The sequence below is a fragment of the Cupressus sempervirens genome, chromosome 7, assembly GCF_028749045.1.
Source record: "Cupressus sempervirens isolate cs-2001-9-10 chromosome 7, ASM2874904v1, whole genome shotgun sequence".
NCBI lineage: Eukaryota > Viridiplantae > Streptophyta > Pinopsida > Cupressales > Cupressaceae > Cupressus > Cupressus sempervirens.
This window is the reverse complement of record NC_143124.1, coordinates 621378393-621399413: the sequence shown is the minus strand read 5'-3', so window position 1 is coordinate 621399413 and position 21021 is coordinate 621378393. Positions and strand designations below refer to the sequence as shown.

Sequence of the window (21021 nt, the reverse complement as noted above, 5' to 3'; positions counted from 1 at the left end):
AAAACAGTTCAAATCATGCATAAATTTGGAGTAAAAACTTTTACTTCATCTATGATTATATTCTATAAGATATGACCAGCTATGAAACAACTGATACAAGTATGAGCTCTTTTCTGGATGTATAAAAAAGCAAACTGTTAGAATATTTGGAATAACTGAGAGGGGGGGTGAATCAGTTATCCCCAGATCTAGATGTATAAATCAAACACTTAAAATCTTCAACAAACTTAACCCAATAACTCACCGATGAAAACTGTTCACAATATTCAAAGATTATTCATTCCATATAGCTCTTTGTTCTGTGTGCCTACTTGCAGAAATTTATCACAGTCAACAATACACTTAAACTTAAAATTGGTAAGTAGCATAAACACACAACAAACATCCACATAATGTTTGACACCAGGATTTAACGTGGAAACCCAATTTGGGAAAAACCACTAGTAACATGTTACCACTTTTTGACTCTTCTGAAGAGAGCTCTATTAGGAGTCAACTCCGTTAAAGGTTACAAACCATGCTATTAGGTGTGACCCTGTCAAAGGATTTAATCACTCTATTAGGAGTGGCCCTGTAGAGGACTTAAGAACATTTCATTAGAATGTCAATTTGATTAAAGGATTTACAAATGACTGTTAGGTCAACCTTATCAAAAGGATTTTATAACTGACACAATGGTTAGAAAGTAATAACGAAACTTTTATATGATAACATACAACTCACTTTACAAATTCAGATCTCTGTCCTGCTCAACTCTGGTTCATTCGCTAGATTCCATTATTTTCATTATCTCAGATTTGCTTGGCAACTCTTCAAGCAATACTTCACCTCATAAACTTCACATTTTCTCCTTGCAAGTTTGTCTACCACTTGTCTTCGCAGATTTCTAGTCCAACAACCCCTCACAACATATTAGATATATCCTTAAACAGGTAGTCTTGATCTTTTGCCACTTAATCATAATCGTAGATCTTGGGGTTTACAATCAAATCCAAGACATTCAATGAATCTGTCCACCTTCTTGTTCTTCTCTTCTCAACATTTCTAGAAACACCTCAAATCTTAGCCTTTGATTGCTCAACTAATCCTTTGGTTGTATTAAATAATACAGCTCATAAAATCCTTATCATCAACACGATTTCCTTATTCGAAGGTTTCAACTTTGTCGGCTACAAATCTTGATTTTCTCTCAAACTGTTCTTTTGTTGTCACTCAGTCATCATTATGCCTTCCTGCTTGGTCTTCACTGGATCACTCAATCATTACTACATTCTCTCGCTTGGTCACCACTGTACAATTTGGTTGATACTGTCACTCGGCCAATATAGATACTTGACCAACAATGTAATGCTTGACAATGCTTAATTTCCTTAATCTTCTGCCTCGACTCCTTCATTGACCGTGTAACATTGATACTCAGTCAAGCTTATTATTATGACTTGTTTCAACTCTAAGCTTCAACCAACTATCATCTTTAATTCATATATTGATTAAACAATAAATTATCTTGTCAAGTACTAACTTATGAAGTGCCCATTGTAATTCCATCTCACTTACACATCTCAACTCAACCTTCCACTAGGTCATCTCATGGTCTCTTCTTTTCAAATCCTCTTCATCAATCAAATGATATGGCACTCTACACTGTTATAGTGAATGTCTCTCTAGTAGGTTTAACACTTGGTCTTACCAATAGGTTTGACATCAATGACAATATAACAATTGTTCCAATTATGCTCTCAGCTATGTAGCTCCACCACAAACAAAGTTGAGGAAAAGTATCGAAGGCAGCGATTAACCTAAAAACAAAGGCAGCACATGTTTGGATTACAACAATGACAAGTCAGCAATGAGATTAGAAGTGTTATTGGAAGACAATAGTGAATGGTTGCAGGCTTCCAACATTCAGGCTTACACAACAAATGATGGCAGCATGTTTTTAAGGTAGGGATAGTCAAACAAAATAGTGGCATAGAGTACGATGGCTGTTGGTAATATAGTGGAACATACAAGAACATTAAAATAACAACTTCAATTTGAAAGCAGCGATGAATAATGGTTTATAATCAACGACATAGCATAATATATATTGGCCGCTAGGAATGCTTGACTCTGGGCTTGCAGTGACAAACATACAAGTATCACATATTCATACCAACATATTAAGGATGCCAATGAAGATAGAATTGGGCTTTCACATGCAACAACAAAAATAGTTATAGAAGCCAAGTTAGCAAAGGAGGTAATGATGGACAGGAGTGTCGTGTTTCTGATGGTGCCATCGGGAGTTAGTAAGTTAGTGATGAAGCAAGTAGAGCAACCAGCATCACGTAAACTCACATCGTGGTATCAGATATTATAATAGCGACCATTAGGCAGTAATATTAACTCAAAAGTAGTGATACAAATCAAATAGCATGCAATATATGAAGAATGCCGTGTTTATATAAAGCAACGACAACACACAGTTATCGACATTTAGAAAGGAATGACATATGAATGTGTAGCAATATAATCAGCAATTACAATTAAGTAGCAGCAATAAAGAAATATTTGTTTGGTGAAAGACTAAGACAAACAATTATTAGAAGTTTCCAGCAGTTATACATGTGGTAAACTAGGGACTATAAGAGGTGACACGAGTATAATTAATATTCCATAATGACAGAAACAAAAACATTTGAATAATGATAGAATCAACAAGTCAATGACCAATAATCAGAAAGTGATTGTGCAATACAAGTGGGAACGATTCAATATGAAAGCTTGATTAGTAGAAATTTTATTCACTGTTTTATTAAGTGAATATAGAGGGAAGTATGAAGCATAAAATAAATATTAGTTGTTGGTTCCCAAAACCGCAGATTGGAATCCTACAAGTCTTGCCAACTCAATGCTGGGATATCCAACCGGTTAAGACCAACTTGACAAGATTGATCAACTCGATCCGAGTCTTCTGCACTTTTTGCCTCTGCAAGGCCAAGGTTGGTATACCTATCCTGAACAAATCACTTAAGTCCAAGATGCTTATAGTAGATTGGTTAGAATACGAATATAGTGAAAACTTCCAAAATGGCAAGAATTATAGAAAGCTTTTAATTTGCAAATTATGAATTGATAATAATAAATGAATATATGAATGTTTTTAAAATAAGAATAATTATTATGAATTATTGCAACAAATGAATATATTAATTCTTCAAAGGAAAGATATGAAACAATTGCTAGCATATGAATTATGAATCAAGAGTAATATAAAGACCAATGCTTAATTAAATGGGCAAATAGAGTCAATATTATAAGTTGAAACGTGCAACTTTATAAAGTTCAATGTAGTTAAACTATAAAAAAGTTTAGATCAATTATACGAACGTAATTTTAAACTAGTCTAGAATGCATTTTAACTCCTGGGATATGGAGGCAAACTAGACATAAATACAAAAACAATTAAATATTTCACAATATCTATGTTTATCAAGTTTAAAATGCAATAATGATCCAATCCACTTGTCCGAATATTAAAATATTTATAGAAATAAATAAAAACATTTATAAAGGACACAACTTAATAATAATTTTAAACTTTAAAAGTTTTATGCAAATAAGTAAAATAAATACGCTTACTGGTTATGTTGGAATTAAAATTGCACTGGAGACACTCCTTACGGATGATCTATCCAATACAATTTAACTCTAGAATCCCATATGAATATATTTACTCAATAATCTAGAATTCACGAGCTTAGTTAAAAAATCCATCTCTTTAACAATGAAAGAATATAATATATCGAAGTGCATATATGGTAAAAATTTAGGAACTATATGAAAATTGTATCAATTGTAAGTTTTGTTTGATTTCACATCTCATATTTATAGACAAGCAAAGGTTGTCGGTTTCTTTTCAAACATTGCATCCTTCTATAACAAGTAACTAATTGGAAAATCTATGCCAATTATGCTTATGGATGACTTTATAACATGGTTTATAAAACACAAAATTTGAAGTATCACCTCGCTCATTCAGTCATGGGTATAAGTTACGCGACAACCTTGAGGAGAGATGCAAGATTGCTCGGGGAAATCTGGAGATTACTCATATATCCTCCTCCATTCGCAAGATGTTTGTTCTTCATTCCTTTATTCACATTCTTAATTTCTGATGCCTCAATCCTCCCTTGCAGATAACCATATTGGAGCAGAAGCTTCTAACGCTGGGGATGTTCTATCGACTCCATGCTTATCTCCAAACCTGCGATACACAAAATGTTGTTATATTTTGTATTATTAAAACTGTTGTTTCCAATGCATAAATATGGATCGTGGACCCCTTTTCCATCGTCCATTTATGAAGATACACATAATTTTAACATTGAAGAATCCCAATGGTGTTTGGCGTTAATGTTTTTTCTGAGATTTTTTGGGTTTATGCTGTTTGGTTATGTAAATCATCTCTACATTCATATTCTTCTTCAAATGATGATTACTCATGAATATCATCCTTCCATCAATTTGATCAATTGATTAAAAATTTAAAAGGCCACCACTCCTGTGAATACCATGAGTTTGAATGATTGAATCATAGATGGTCACTTTTTGAAACACATCTTTATTGTGGGTGGAAAATCCTTTCATTTTCTCCGACTTTCTATGCCAAAGGTCTTGCCACCATTTGTGTTTTTGTTTGGACCTGTTGTTGGTACATATATTGTCGTTGAAGATTGCTCAGACTACTCCCAACACCTCAATACATTATCTTTGTTGCTGTTGCATGGATTTTTTGATGTAAAACGTTGACTTGTATATGCACAAGATTCTTTGTACCACATCTCAATATACTTGTTTATGGGCCTGATGCCTTCATAAGCACATTATCATTTCTTTAACACATTTTCAAAGGTACTGCCGTGTGATATTATCGTGACTTATGAAAGATTCTGTAGACTATATACTGAAAACTCGGATGAAGTTCTCGATAAGAGAATCTTTCTCGATGTTAAACTTTGTTATTTTTATATCATTAATTGCTCTCTTCTAATGTATTTCTTTCCAGACAACAGGAATAATGTGTGCAGAGTTGACACGAAAAATGAGAATACCATTCATTCTTCATGGGCTTCTCCATTCTCAGTTATCTATTAGATATCTGTGTGAAAGCTTGAACTTCTTATTGGTATCCATCTGCTTCACATACTACCAGTCCTGATGAAAAGGCCCCATACTTTCTGTTTATGTTTTGCTTATCAGATCTGTACGTTCTTCCATAAATTGGTTTGAATCTATGGGTCACTGTACACCTAGCATAGGGAAATCATTGAAACATGTAAATATAATATTATTTTTGAGATAAAAAAAAAAATAGAGAAGGTGCTTAAATGGAGGCCCAAATTTGCTAAAATTTTTAGGCTCCATCAGTGGCAACATAATGATATCACAAAAAATGATTTTGTTCATGCTATCAATTAAATTCACTACATACGATTGATAAAAGAAATTAAGAAAATAGAAAGGTGTGATTGTAATTGAGAGAAGATATAATTTATTTCTAAAGAGGCATGTCATTTTGTATTTGAGAAGTCACAACCATCATGTGAAAACTTAGAATAAAGATATAAAAAGTAGAAACATAAGTGAATAAAAAAGAGAAGTAGAATAAAGAATAAGTGAGTAAAGTGAAGAGTAAAATATATTTGTATATATATGCAGATTTTGTAATAACCCCAATCAGTTATAGCTAAGACATACTCCAATTTTCCTTACTAAAGACTGTTTGGCATTTCATTGAACACATGGCAAGCAGCTCTGGCTATTCTAGTTATGCAACAATGAATCTAAACTATAATGCAATTTGTAGCATATAATTCATACCACTATGCAACAGATTTGAACTTGCACATTGTTATTTTTAACTTCAAAGTAATACCATAATTCTGGAATTGAATTTCAAACATCATGTAATTTTATTAACTTACATGCACTGAAATAAAGACAGATTATATTTGACTATTTTAGAACCTGTAGCTTGATTTGATAGCTCAAGGTTCTAGGCTGAAGATCGATTTCTCCCAACAAGCCTAGAATGGTTCCTGCTGAACTTTTTTGACAGTCACAGTAGGCAAAATAGGGCATGTGCTGCCTTTAATTCTGATCGCAGCTTCCAGAACATTAATGCAAGCCACATGCAATGAAGTGCAGGTCCTCTATTTGCAATCACAGCCAATCTGGGAATGAACACAGGTCTCCTAATCCAATTTGTAGACTTGTTTACTTGAATGCAGGACCTTGTTAGATGGTTGCAGCCTCCTTATGGTCTGATGCAACACTGAAATTCCAATCCGTAGACTTCAAACTGGTAATGCAGACCCGTATTATTAAATGCAGGCCTTGAAAACTCTAACAGGATCAGATATGACTGATCACATGAATGAAAGCAGCCCCAGATTCTAGTAATCCAGGTATTTGCTGCCTTACACAAGCCAATCGATCTCGTCCAGGAGATTGTTTAATTGATTCATCTTCAGTCAACTTTAGCGTCAACTGTAGGGAATTCCAGCCTATGCAATTTCTCAAGAATTCTCAGTAAAGAACCCTAAATAGATAGCAAGAATATGATTTCAACTCCCCTCATTCTCTCAACACGATTATATTCTCCAACTCTAATAAATTTCTCAGATACAGACAAGAACAGAAGAGAAGCAAGGCAATTTGCTTTACCTCAACAGCAAAATTGCAAGACAATTCCTCAGAATAATTTCTAGAACACTATCCACAATACTTCAGTTGTGGATCGCATACACAACCCAGAATTCAAGCCCTTATACTTCAGCAAGGGCACAAAATCAGAACTCAGAAAAAGCCACAAAGGCAACAAAAATAAATAAATATCCAAGCATGCTTTTTCCAAGGAAATGAGCTCTCATTTATAATCTTTCATTGGTCAAAGTTTCCTAAAAAACTCCACTTTAGAAATTGTGGAAGTTTCCCAGAAGAACTGAACTCTTGAAACTTTCCAACATACTTTTTAGAAATATCTCTTAATGTCATTATTATAATCATATAAATATCATTATAATAATGCAACTTGATAATTATTGAATAAATAAGAGCTCATGCAATTATTAACCTTATTTATTGTAGGTGATGACCAACTGCCAAAGCCACCCAGTGCACTGCCAAAAATAGCAACTGTCAAAAACTAGACTTACTATAAATAGTAAGTCCACAACTTGGACCCCCAAAGCACCTTGTCAATTCACGAGGGTCACTAATGTGAGCTAACTCCATCAATTGCATATACTTAACAAAAACGGGGACAATACAGATTTATTAAATCTGATTGATATATATATATATATATATATATATATATATATATATATATATATATATATATATATATATAACCATGAGATGGGAGAGTAGAAGAATACAAAACAAAAAGTGAAGATATATAGATATAAAATATAAGAGGACTTTTGTGTATATATGTATAAAGAACTTGAAATAAAATATATATGGGAAGCCATATAGAAGAAAATAAAAGAAGGGAAGAGACAAAAGTGTGTATGTGCTGAAATAGAAGAATCCATATAGAGTACAATGGCTGTTGGTAATATATTGGAACATACAACAGCATTAAAATAACAACTTCAATTTGAAAGCAATGATGAAGAATGGTTTAAAATCAATGACATAACATAATATATATTAGCGGCTAGTAATGTTTGAGTCTGGGCTTGCAGCGACAAATATACGAGTGTTGCATATTCATACCAACATATTAAGGATGCCAATGAAGATAGAATGGGGCTTTCACATGCAGCAACAAAAATAGTTACAGAAGCCAAGTTAGCAAATGAGGTAATGTGAACAGGAGTGTCGTGTTTTTGATGGTGCCATTGGGAGTTAGTAAGTTAGTGATGAAGCAAGAAGAGCAACCAGCATTATGTAAACTCACATTTTGGTATCAGATATTAGAATAGTGACCATTGTGTAGTAATATTAACTCAAAAGTAACGATACGAATCAAATAGCATGCAATATATGAAGAATGCCGTATTTATATATGTTGGGTGGATATTTTGCAACCAATAGTTTTGGGTAAAAATTGAGTTGCAAAATAGGATGACCAGCCACAACGTGTGAGACAAAGTCTCTCCTACCTTAAAGGGAAGGCTAACCCCTTCTCACTGTTCGTTGGATCAACTCAAGTTAAGCAAGAAGTCGAGAGATTTTATAAAATAGGTGTTACCGATATCCTTTTTTCTTATCTATTAAGAAAGAATCCACTTATTCTTGGAGCGAGTAATGGGCAAGGTGAATCTCTAACTACACTTCTATCAAGAGCTAGAAATAGTGATACCAATAAATCTTCACTAACTCAAGGGCTAGCTGAAAATGTACCGGTTTGGCTCTAGGTCCGATCGTACTTCTATATGAAATTTTTTTACAATTAGGGCACAAAGACTCTTAAACTAAGAATTGCGTAATAATTTTGCGAATTAAGAAGAAAATATAAGCTACAAACAAAGCTTCTAGCTATATACTTCCACAATTGCTCTTGGTCAAAGCTCTGGCTCCAATTGCTTCTTAACTCTTTTCTATTCAATTCATGAGATACAATTACCAAGAACACAAGATAACATGAATCAGAGATAACTTAGATGAATTATAGACAAAGCTTATAACTCATTCAAGCAACAATTTCATTTAATCAAAGTTAAGTCTCAAATGCTCCCTTGTATTCACTTTCTCTCAAAATAGTGCTTACACAAACAAAGTTCTGCTAGCACAATTTCTCCAGAGCTCTCTTGCATAAAGATAATGATGATTTTTCAATGAGGGGGCACTCCTTTATATAGGCACAAGAGTTCAGAAAAAGGTGGAGGAAAAAGTGGGAGCAACTCAACTAACTTTGACCTAGTCTTAATACAGGGGAAAACAAAAGGTTACATGCAATTGTGTATGCAACTCGCATTACATCCTTTTACATACATGTAACTCGCATTACACGTATTTACACTTTTTCATATAATGCATCCTTTACAACCACTAATATGAAATCAAAACAAAAACAACAATCTTAAAGATTGTTTCTCAGTGCCTTGAATTTGACAATGATGTCATGCACTGTGGGAAGATCAACAATTTCCATGGTTTTCGATATGGCTTCTACTCTCACTGCATTTGCATACACTGATTACACAACTTTGGAATTTACTATTGTAGTATCTAACAAGTGTTTTGTCAAGGATTTATACAAGAAAAACTTGTTCATTATATGTGAACCAAAGTCTTTAGAATCTACATCAGCATTGATCCTGATTGTATATTCTGAGTTTACTCTCTCTACTACAATGAGATTACCAGATTCATCAGTAACATGGCATCCCATCTATTCGAAATCACAAGTAACACTCGTTTCATCTCCAAAGGCCACCTAAAACTTTGTGATCAGCTTCCTCAATGTTTCCTCTTTGTAATGAATGAGCCCTTGAAATCTGAAGAAAATTTCACATGACAAAAGAATGTCACATAAGACCAAGGCATCCAGATTGAATTTTACCATTTCATCCCAATCATCAAGGATTTCTTTCAAGTTATCTGCTTCTTGAGTCAAACAAGAGAATAAGTTTCACTCCATTTCACTCATCTGTTTGACACACCTAAGAACTGCAAATGTCTTCGTAATGGTTCAAACTCCTTCAAAAATGATTTTTTTGTATCCAAGACTTGATAGCTTCAACCAACTTTCTCTCCTTAGATATTTGAGACATAACAACACTCTGAGAAGACTGTTTCAAACGAGAGACCTCCTATTTCAGCTAGTTTTTCTTTTCCCATAGCTCACGATAGCTCTTTGATACATTAGCCATTGCATCTTGAGCATCTTGCAAACAACTCAAATGTGATTGCTTTCCTATTTCAACCTTAGTAAACTTGTAATTAGAATGAGTAAGTTCCTCAACAGGTTTGTCAACCAAGGGCTCAACAACTTCAACAAATTTGGTTTTATTGGAATCAACCAAAATCCTGGAAACAATCTTATCTTTCAAAGATTTGGATTTGATCTTCTTAACAGGAAGACTGTCCGGAGGAACAACCACTTTTCTCCTCTTCATTGTTATTTTGCTCAACCATGCAAGCAAGCTAAAACCTTCATCCATAGAAGCAGATATAGTAGAGACCATTGGCATTGATCTTGATTGTATTTCCATAGAAACAAAGCAAGATTCAGTCTGCACAACTGAAGGCATAAGAACATGCTAATAAGACATCGTCATGAAAAGCTCAAACCTTGTCAAAGATGTATCAAGTTGGGAAACTTGACCATTGGTAAGAGTTGGAAAATCCTCAAACACAGTTGCTAAATGTTCATATCGTTCATTTGCAGGAATGCGAGGAGTAGTAGAGGAAATAGGAAGAGCCATGGTATTAACCTCTGAGGCTGGAATGGAAGGAGTAAAATTAGTGGTGAATGAATCCACATCGTCATCTACTTAATGCAGAAAAGGCTCTTCATGTATAGAAGATGTATAGGTTTTGGGTGAGATATGATCATGATTTCCCCTTCTTCATCTGAATCTTCTTTATTAGATTCTGTTTCAAATTCCTCTTCTGTTTCTTCTACTGATCCTTGAATTGGTTCAAAAATTTGAGATGTTTTAGCTCCTTTTCCACCCTTCAATTTGAATTTGAGGGAACCCTTAGCATCAGAAGATGAAGCATCATCTTTTGCTGCAATTTCTTGTTGTGACTTCCTCCCAGGAGGACCAAAACTTCCACAATTCAAGCCCATCTTAGGATTTACTTTTTTAAAGCCTTTACTTTTCAACTATTTGTTGGTGTTCACTAAAATGGATTTAAATCTATCCATGATAGATGTACCTTCTTTTTGTTGCCACTGAATGGGAAAATGACACTTTTTATCAAAGCCGACTTGATGAAACTCCGGATCAAGGATGTTGCCATCATCTTCAACATGGAAATCGGAAGGGATTTCCAACATGTTAAGATCAATTATCTGTTACAGGGTTAATCTGCAGTAGTCCATCTTCATGATGTCAAGTTTTGTTCTCATATCAATCTAGATGTCCTCAATGCGATGAACACGAGTGTAAGCTCTTTTCATTTGAGAATTCATCTCTCGATAGTCAAAGTTGACTCTGGCCTTGAACTTCTTCAAGGTGATCAATTGCAACACTGCTTCTATGTTCTTTTCTTTGAGCATAGAAATGATCGAATAGTTGCCAATAGCCAAAGGTTTAGCTAAGGTAATGCCAAAACCAGGTCTATGTATAGCATCTTGATCACTCTGCATGTCCATGAGCTGTCTAGCTAGCTCCATCAAAATAATTCGATTTGTAGCATACCTAGGTTAGGTATATTGCTCAACTTTGAAATATCCAACTCTCAAGTATGTGAAAGTGAGAAATTGAATGAAAATACAGTTGTATTGGTTCACCTTCTCCCATGCCACATCAGATACTCTTTTAACAGATAACTGTTTATTGAACAAGCATCGGAAATTCCCAAAGAAAGCATCTTGGACTCTTCTATAATGATATGTACTATTTGCCAAAGTGATCTGGTCATAGTAATCCCAAACAAGAACTTGAATACGATCTCCCTTGGTAAAAGGACCAGAGAAAGATCCCATGGTAGCAACAATGTAAACAAGGTAAGAATTCATGTAAAAGGGTACTGAAGTTTCCACGTTGTCTATCTGTTGGCATAGTGCAGTGCTGATGAGCTCTCCCCAAAATATTTGTTCTTTATTCTCCATGATTTGAAACATGATCTTATACATCCATGGCTCGAAATTAGTAGATTCTTTAAGGCCATAAATTCTACTGAGAAGGATGATGAGATCTTTATATTCTTGCTTAAAGTTAGACCGATGAATAGTCTTTGTCCATCTGGAGAAGTTGCTTCTTTTATTGTCTAACTAGTAAAGGTTGACATGCTTCTGATAATCACCCTTTTGCCCATTCCAACATGCCAAAGATGATTCTTTAGTCAAAGCTGCACATTCTGCTTTATGTGGAACATTGAAGATTTGCTCAATGACCTTAGGATCAAGGCTAATGATAACTTTGTTGTCAACATCTTTGATAGTCTTTGTCTTTGGAGTAAACTGCTGTGCACATCCGAGAATGAAATCAGGTTCTATGGCCACCATAGGAAACGTAGACACTAGGTGAATGTTGCTTCTCTTGATACGCTTCATTTTATGACCAATTGGAGTTTCAACTCTCTTTAGAAAATCAACCACGTCCACATGACCAATCTTCGTGTCCATCACGTTATCCAGAGCCAATTCTTTATCGTATTGATATTTCATTTTGCCTTTGGTTTTTGATGGTGAGGACATTTCTTGTGCCTGTATTGCAATACAAAAATCCCAAAACATAAATACATCGTCCACGTGACCAATCTTCATGTCCATCACATCATCTAGAGCCAATTCTTTATCATATTGATATTTCACTTTGCCTTTGGTTTTTTATGGTGAGGACATTTCTTGTGCTCGTACTGCAACACAAAAATCTTAAAACATAAATACATCATCAGATTGAATCACCATACAAGTTGATTTGTGATCAACAAAGATTTGGAAACAAATTGGAGACTTGTTATATTCAACGAAATGATCTCGAAGAAATCACATTATATGCAATGGATGAAAATGAAATGAATAGAATGTGGAGTGAAGTGTTATGAAAGTGAAAATATGGAAGATGGAATGAAATGAGAATGTGTGAAGGTGGAATGCATGAGAATGCGTGCAAATGAAGATTGCTGATTTCAAAAGTGACTTTGTGTTTTCAAGGCATTATTGCATGAAAAATGAGTACATGTAAGTGCAACATGTAATGGGAGATGAAAGGTGAGATGAGATATGAATGTGGGTGGAGGATGCACTTGAAATGTAAGTGCGAATGTAGGATGAGATGGAAAGCATGAAAAGATGCAGAAACATGTATTTGCTCATGGAGGTGCAAATGTATATGGAGGGATAGAAATGGAAAATGGAAGAGGGATAATGAGTTTTATAGTCACTTTTGGTAAAAAGGGGAAGTCAAAGTACATGAGAGATGAAAATGACATCTTTTTGACTTTTCAAAATGTGACTTTTAATCAAAATCGGACCTTTTGAATGCAATTACACTTAAGCCATTTCGTGTAATCGCATTGTGCGAATGGATGCAAAAAGTGAGATGAGTGAAAATGGAAGTGGAAAATGGGATTACATGCATGTGTGGATGGTGAATGAGATGGAAAACATGTAATCGCATTTGTTGAGTGAGAGATGAGGTTTCGTGACACAGAAATGGAATATGGAACGTGATGATGCTTTCGCATGAAGTGAAGCAACAAGAAGTTCTTGGGAAAGAACTTGTGACTTTTCCAAAGTGGAGAAAACCGGCAAGCAAACACAAAACACAAAAACAAAAAGAAAAACGTACCTTTGGAAAGTGACCAAACATGCTAATATCCAATAAACTTCAGCACTCAAATTCGAAATTGGGACTTGGGAAAGAAACAAAAACACAAAAATGAACAATTTCTTCATTTGTAAAGGAAAAATGCACTTTCCATGGAAAAGATCTCAACAAGTGGTAATCATCAAGCAATTATGTGCATAAAATTAGCAAGATAAGCACGAATTAAATAGTAAGAAAGAAAGAGTCCACTTACATGAAGATTAAGTGCAAAAAATGAAGGGCAAAGATGCTCCAAAGTTGAAAAATTCTTCAAAAACGTTTGAATCTTTCAGCTTTAAAGAAATTCGAATTGAAGAGGGCAGGAAACATGGAAAAGTCATTGAAAGATACCAAAACTGTGCTCTAAGATTGCTCCAAAATCCAACGTTTTCAAAATGCATGTGCTTCAGATGTTTTTAGCAAGAAACATTTTTCACCATGAAGCAAGATCAAATCGATTTGGTGTTTAAACACCAAAATATGCACCAAGCTGCCATGCAAATGCCAAAAAAAGCCAAATCGATTTGGTTTGAAGCAAAAACATGGATTAAAAATGGAGGAATTTGCTGATTTCTTCTAAAAGCTGCCCTAGTTTGGAGCTTCCAAAAATGTTTTTTAGCTTGTTGAATCCATTTTGAATGTAAGAAAACTCATTGCCCACCAAAAATGCCTCGAATGGAAAAGATTTCATGTAAATCAATCAAGAAAATCTCCACTTTTGATCAAAATCGGGTTCTTGGAGGTCAAAGACATGAAGTTTTTCAAAATTGGACTTTTTGGAGGCCATAGCATGTATTAAAACATGTCTTAGTATAAAATTAGACCTTTTGGAGTTGAGAACATATTTTAAAATGTGCATACAAGTAAAATCACAGTTTTTGGAGGAGGATGCATGTTTTAAAATATGCATACAAGCAAAATTGGATCTTTTGGAGAATGATGCATGTTTTCAAATACATCTCACATTTAGATGTAAAAGCATAAAAACGTCACTTCTGATGCAGTGGTATTAAAAAGGTCCACTTATGATAACCTTTTGATGTAATGACATCAAAAAGGTCCACCAAAATGAACTTTATATGTAGTGACAAGTAAAATGTCCACTTTTGATGGATTTTACATGTAATTGCATATAAAATGTCCACTTTTGATGACTTTAAGTCATATAATTCACTCAAATTTATAAAAATGTTACTAAATGGGCCATAAACAATATTTATGTATCATATTCAAAAAAAAAAAATATAAACATCATTTAAAAAGTAACATTTAAATAAACATTTGATTTAAAAGCCAAAAATTAAACTGGAACTATATAGTTGTATAGTTATTTAAGTGAAAAATTAAAAAGTAACTCAACTTTAAATTATAACATAAAGTGCACTATAGTCACTTTAAGTTAAAAATTTAAAGTTAAAGTAACTTAAAAACATAACAAAAAGTGAATATAAGTTATATTTATTGAAAAGTGAAAGTTAAATTAAAAATATAACATCATATTTTTAATTCATGCTATTGCACCAAAAAGGTCCACTTTTGAGGCACTAAAATGGGCATATCTCTTGACTGACAACTCCGATTGAGCTCTAGGTTAGACTGAATCGAAAGGAAAAGCGAAAGGCATGACATGAGAAAAACCAAAGGACAAAAAACCAACAAACGCAAACGCAAAAGCAAAGAACGAACGATGAAGACTTCAAAAATCAAGCAAAGACTCAATAGAAAGCAAAGCGAAAAAGACTTGACGAAGGCCTTTAGTAAAACAATTTGATATACGAATTGAAATGGATTAATTGATCAACATTAAGCAATTGAATATCAAATTCAAGCTTAGAGAAACACAAAAATAGCTTGAAAAAGTTTCGTGCTGTTACCAACATTTTGTGGTGACAAAATGTAGGACAACAATATAAAGCAGCAACAACACAGTTATTGACATTTAGAAAGGAATGACATATGAATGTGTAGCAATATAATCAACGATTACAATTTAGCAGTAGCAATAAAGAAATTTTTTTTGGTGAAAGACTAAGACAAACGATTATTAGAAGTTTCCAGCAGTGATACATGTGGTAGACTAGGGACTATAAGAGGTGGCACAAGTATAAATAATATTCCATAATGACAGAAAACAGAAACATTTGAAAATAATAGAATCAACAAGTCAATGATCAATAATCAGAAAGTGATTGTGCAATACAAGTGGGAACAATTCAATATGAGAGGCTGATTAGTAGAGATTGTATTCACCTTTTTATTAAGCGAATATAGAGGGAAGTTTGAAGCATGAAATAAATATTAGTGGCAACATAATGATATCACTAAAAATGATTACGTTCATGCTATTAATTAAATTCACTATTATATGATTGATAAAAGGAATTAAGAAAATATAAAGGTTCGATTATAATTGACAAAACATATAATTTATTTCTAAAGAGGCATGACTTTTTGTATTTGAAAAGTCAGAACCATCATGTGAAAACTTAGAATAAAGATATAAAAACTAGAAACATAACTGAACAAAAAAGATAAGTAGATTAAAGAATGAGTAAAGTGAAGAGTAGAATATATTTGTATATATATGCAGATTTATTAAATCTGATATATATATATATATATATATCAAGAACTTGAAATAAAATATATATGGGAAGCCAGTGAGAAAAATATAAAAGAACAAAACAGAGAAAAGTGTGTATGTGCTGAAATAGAAGAATTCATATAGACATAAGTATCAAATTAAAATAAGAGAAATTGTGTAAGCAAAATGTCCATCATCAGTTGAGTAAGCAACATTTTCAAGGTGGAAGAACAGTTCTTGTGCATTGGCCTGGTGCTCATGAAGACAACAGTGGGGAGTTGGTGCTTCTTGTAGGTCGGTGCTTGTGAAATGTGGGAGATGGAGCTTCCAATGAGTTGGTGCTCGTAAACATAGAGGTTGTAGCCTCTGGTAGGTTGGTGCCTACAATTTATTGTAAAAAAACAAGTTTATATAAAAGCAATTATTTACCGTGGTTTTTATCTTGTATTGGGTTTCCATGTAAAATCGTTGTGTCATTATGTTCATGTACATAATTATTAATTTCAGCATTAAAAGGTATTAAGACAATTGTTTGGATGAAAAGTTTAAAAAGGAAAAAGTGTTATTATACTGATTCACCCCCCACCCTTAGTATAATTGTGTGCTCTTCACCATAACCAATAGGGAGATCATACGCATGGAGTTCCTTTCACACTTCAAACTAATTGAGGATAGTCATGTTTTATTTGCATAACTCTTAAATGTGAAAATGGAAACAGTGAGCCCATGTTGGAGTTTGTTGTAGGATTCAGCTGACTTTTTGGAGGAATCAGTAATCCTTTATGGCCTTCTCAACAAAACCTTTTTCAAGAATAATATTAGAACCAATTATACATGTCTTGGATATGATTCTTATATATACATTGTTTTATTTGTATAAGTTTTAAACTATTTGACCAAAGTGACTTCTTTGGTTATGCTTTATTATTGGTAGTGCAATTCAAGAGTTGAGGCACAACATTGTTGCACAGGTTTAAGGGTTTGTATTTTTCATATGTACAATGGACTAGCTAATATTATCTTGGTGTGGCATACTCCTTATGATAGCAACATTTAATTGCATTACATATGGTAGGCTCGGATGTTTTGGTTTTTATACCTTAACCTGGTACATCTAATTTATGCCTTATTTCTGTATGGTTTATGCATGATTGTTATCGTGTGTTGCAGAAAAAGATAAGGGTTCATGTTGGTGAGAGAGAATTTTACTAGGGATGTGGGACAGGCTTGTTCTTGGTTTGATAGAAGTAATTCCAGTTAGCTTGTGATTGATTATCTAATCTCACCATTCATAAGAAGAATTGGAGACATGAATAGAAATACCATGCACTTATCAATTATTTTTGTGGGATGGAGTTGCAAGTGAACAACTATTTGTTGTGGGGAGACAGTAAATGTAATTGAAGTAGTCTTTGAGGAGAGAGATCTTATGAAGGATTTTGAGTCGTCATAATTTTTTGTATTCCTAGTTTTTTGGGTGGGCTACAATGCATAGATAAATGTTTGTCCTATAGTTTGACTTGGGCTGTTTTGCATACTAACTCAATCTAGGTTCATAAAATTTGTCCTATAATCATGTTGGATCAAATACACAACAATGTAACTACCGAGTGGTCTAGGAGAGATCTAACTACCATCTATAAGGTCCGTCTTTTCGAGTTGAGGCTTTAATGCATTAAATTTTGTTCTGATTGCATTACATGGAAATTTCCTAAATATTCCTTTACTAAAATAATGATATAACAATGTCAATTTTTCTTTATGTTTTCACTGCAGAAGACAATATCCAAACGAAAAAGCAATATACTCATTGTGAACAAGATCTACTTCTGCACCTTTCTTTGAACTAATTTTTTACATCAAGCAGAACAATTTCATGGCTTTATTTATATTCAGTTTGAATTTAACAACTTTTGGGTGCTGTTATTTAAGAAAAACTTTCCATCATCTTAAATAATTAGCATTTCTTTTTATAGAAGTTGGCATTGACACCTTGTTTTGTGGACAACTGTAACTCCATCGGCAAGACATATCATGTATAGTAACTTATTCTATATTCTTATTGACAGGAACAAGTGAGATAAAAACTTTTGATGAGACAAGTTCTTCTGGATATGACTACTTATCTGAGGTAAGCAATTAGATGTGATTATACTGAGTTTTTGGATTAGATTGTGTGAGGATTTTTCCATGGAAAAATCCTCACACAATCTAATCCAAAAACTCAATATAACTATCATGGATTGTGGAAATTTGTTTGCATTAATTAGATTTGAGTTTGACTTTCTTCTTTACACTACTGAAATATCCCTAACCAAATATTTGCTTGAACTTTCCCTTTCTCTGAATAACATTCAAAACATAAAAATGTGAAGTTGCGTTATAAAACCAGTGATATAAAATCTAGGAAATATTCCCAAGTTATTTACCCGGTTATTTCCTCAAAACTGATATTCAGAACTTAAATCATAGACATATGCATTACGAACAGCAATAGAAACCAATAGATTCTCCAATAAATATAAACTTATTCTTTTCAGAATAATATTCAGTATTTCAGGTATATAAGATGCATTACAGACCCACAATATAAAACCGGAAAATCTCTCATAAAACTCCTTAAACAATGTTATTGCATTATACAACAACAATACAATAATCAGCACTGACAAATCCAATCTTAAATACAAATTAACAGTTAGATTGGAATACTAGAATAAGAACCTGTAAGCATGTATGAAACACCTGAATTGATGTCTCCTGGACAATGGGTTTGCGTCCACTGCCTGTCGACACAAGGGGGTACGTCCTCATACTAGTTGAAAGTTGAATATTTTTGAATAACTCTTACAAGAGAGAAAACTGAAACTGAATCATAAATCAAGCATACTCAGGAATGAGCCGCTTACCCTTTTTAATACACAAACTAAGACTCTTCGAGTCCTCTCTGGCTTTTGTCTTATTCCCTTGTGAGTCTTCAACTTCCCTTTGGCATTTCATCTCATTCCTCCTTGACCTTTTTTCCCTCTTTAAACATTAAATTGACCATTTATAATTTGAGTCTACGCTCTCCGAGTCAATTTTAATATTATATATAATAAGACTTCAATATTTCTAATGTCCCAAAAAGGGGACATTACAATTGCAGAGCAGGAACCCTATTCAAATGTATGCCACATTGAGTCAGACATGGCATGCAGCTTCTTAAAATTAATAATCTTTGAACTATTCAGGTTCTTTTGGTCTATATAACTTTTTCTGTAGTACAAACCCTATTTCTAACTTAGGCTTTCTTTAAGCCTTTCAAGGATGCTCTTATATACAACCTCCAAGGTTGACTTTTTCTTGGTTGTCATAAGTGCTTAGATCTGAGCTTCACAGTGGTTGATGGAAAACAACTTGTTCTAGGCCGGGGACATATTTTAATTGCAATATCTAGCAAATTAAGAAATAAAAAATGCATGTGAGACAGTTTCTTTCTTTGCCTTTGTAGGAAGATATCTTCCTGATAATAAAAATATACATCTGATGTAAATCATTTAATTTCTTCAAAACAATCAGTTTTGTGTTAAACTAGAGAGAAATTGAAAATAAATAGCCTTACAGTGCATTAATTAGATAATAAAAGTATCACTGTCAATATTTTTGGTTCATTTCATTATTAAATTCTTTATCATATTCTCATGGTTCTCACCTCTCTCTGAACATTCAAATTTGTCGAGTTTATTCAGTTAACCTATTTTAAAATGTGGCCCTAGAAATATTATTTTGATGGATTAACTAGGTTTGTATAATATACATAGTAAAGGGTTGGCTTTTCCACAATTCTAGCTTGAAGGTTTGATGGATGAATCTTAGAAAACATAGCAGAGGTTTCTCTTGTTTAATTACGATGATTGTCTTATTATTTATATATACCAAAAAGAAAAGAACTCTTATTCTTCCAGCATATAAATACATAAAAACCTAAAAAGATTCTCATAATGGTGTCAGGCTGAGTATGAAGTTTTTAAATTGGCACTATTGCTTCTTAAAGATATGATTCTTAGTGTTACATCCCAAAATTTTCCCTAATTTTTAATTTGATCATAACTATTAATAGATTATTTATTTTTCCCAATCATGTGAAACAAGTTAGTTAATTATATACGTTGTATCAATTGTTAACAGATTATTTCTTTTTCTTGATCATGTGAAATGAGTTAGTTAATTATATACGTTGCACCAATTGATAACGAATTATTTTTGTCATGATCATGTGAAATGAGTTAGTTATTATAGGCGTTGAGGAAAATAATCAACCTATAACTTTCATTAGATGATTTCAAATTTTTTGATTGGAATTAACGATCAATATATTTTTGAATTAATGTCTTGGCGAGAATATTTTGCTTGGGTGATTACAGGAAGAAGACTGAAGAGAGGGGAAGTATTTCTAAATGGGATCATCGGAAGGGGATGGTCGATTGGTCTAGTCATTAGGAACGACAGGTATGACCTAAGACTACCTTGGAAAGGATACGAAGACTTCACCACAGGTTGCATTATGGGACCGCATGAGCTATTAGGAAAACAATATAATAAAAACTTAAATAATCTAAAATATAAAATTCATACCTTTGAAGATTTATTATTGGAATTTCTTATGTTAATCATTATTATAAACCCTTGAATATGAACACATGTATATTGAAATGAAGTGACACCAATAAATTATAATCTTATAATCTAATGATGTCATTTCACCAATATGTACACATGAACGTATAAAAGAGCACATAATAATAATAAAATAAAAATTAAAACTCTTCAACTCCTTATTCTTTTCCCTCTTTATTTCTTTATTTTATAATTTGAATTTGTGATGCATTCAAATGGCCTTCTTGATAATCGAAGGTAGCCGAAGAGCCAAGGCCGGCCAATTAATAGAATAGCATTAATTGTATTTGACAC

General features: G+C 33.3%; 1 protein-coding gene across 1 annotated transcript in view; it reads left to right on the top strand.

The window, feature by feature from the left end:
* Nucleotides 1–21021, top strand: part of SULA (NAD(P)-binding Rossmann-fold superfamily protein) — a 222543-nt gene that overhangs the window by 100411 nt on the left and 101111 nt on the right. The window contains exon 7 of the mRNA XM_089792284.1: nt 18138–18199. Coding sequence (XP_089648410.1) covers nt 18138–18199 — 62 coding nt within the window. The remainder of the gene's footprint in view (nt 1–18137; nt 18200–21021) is intronic.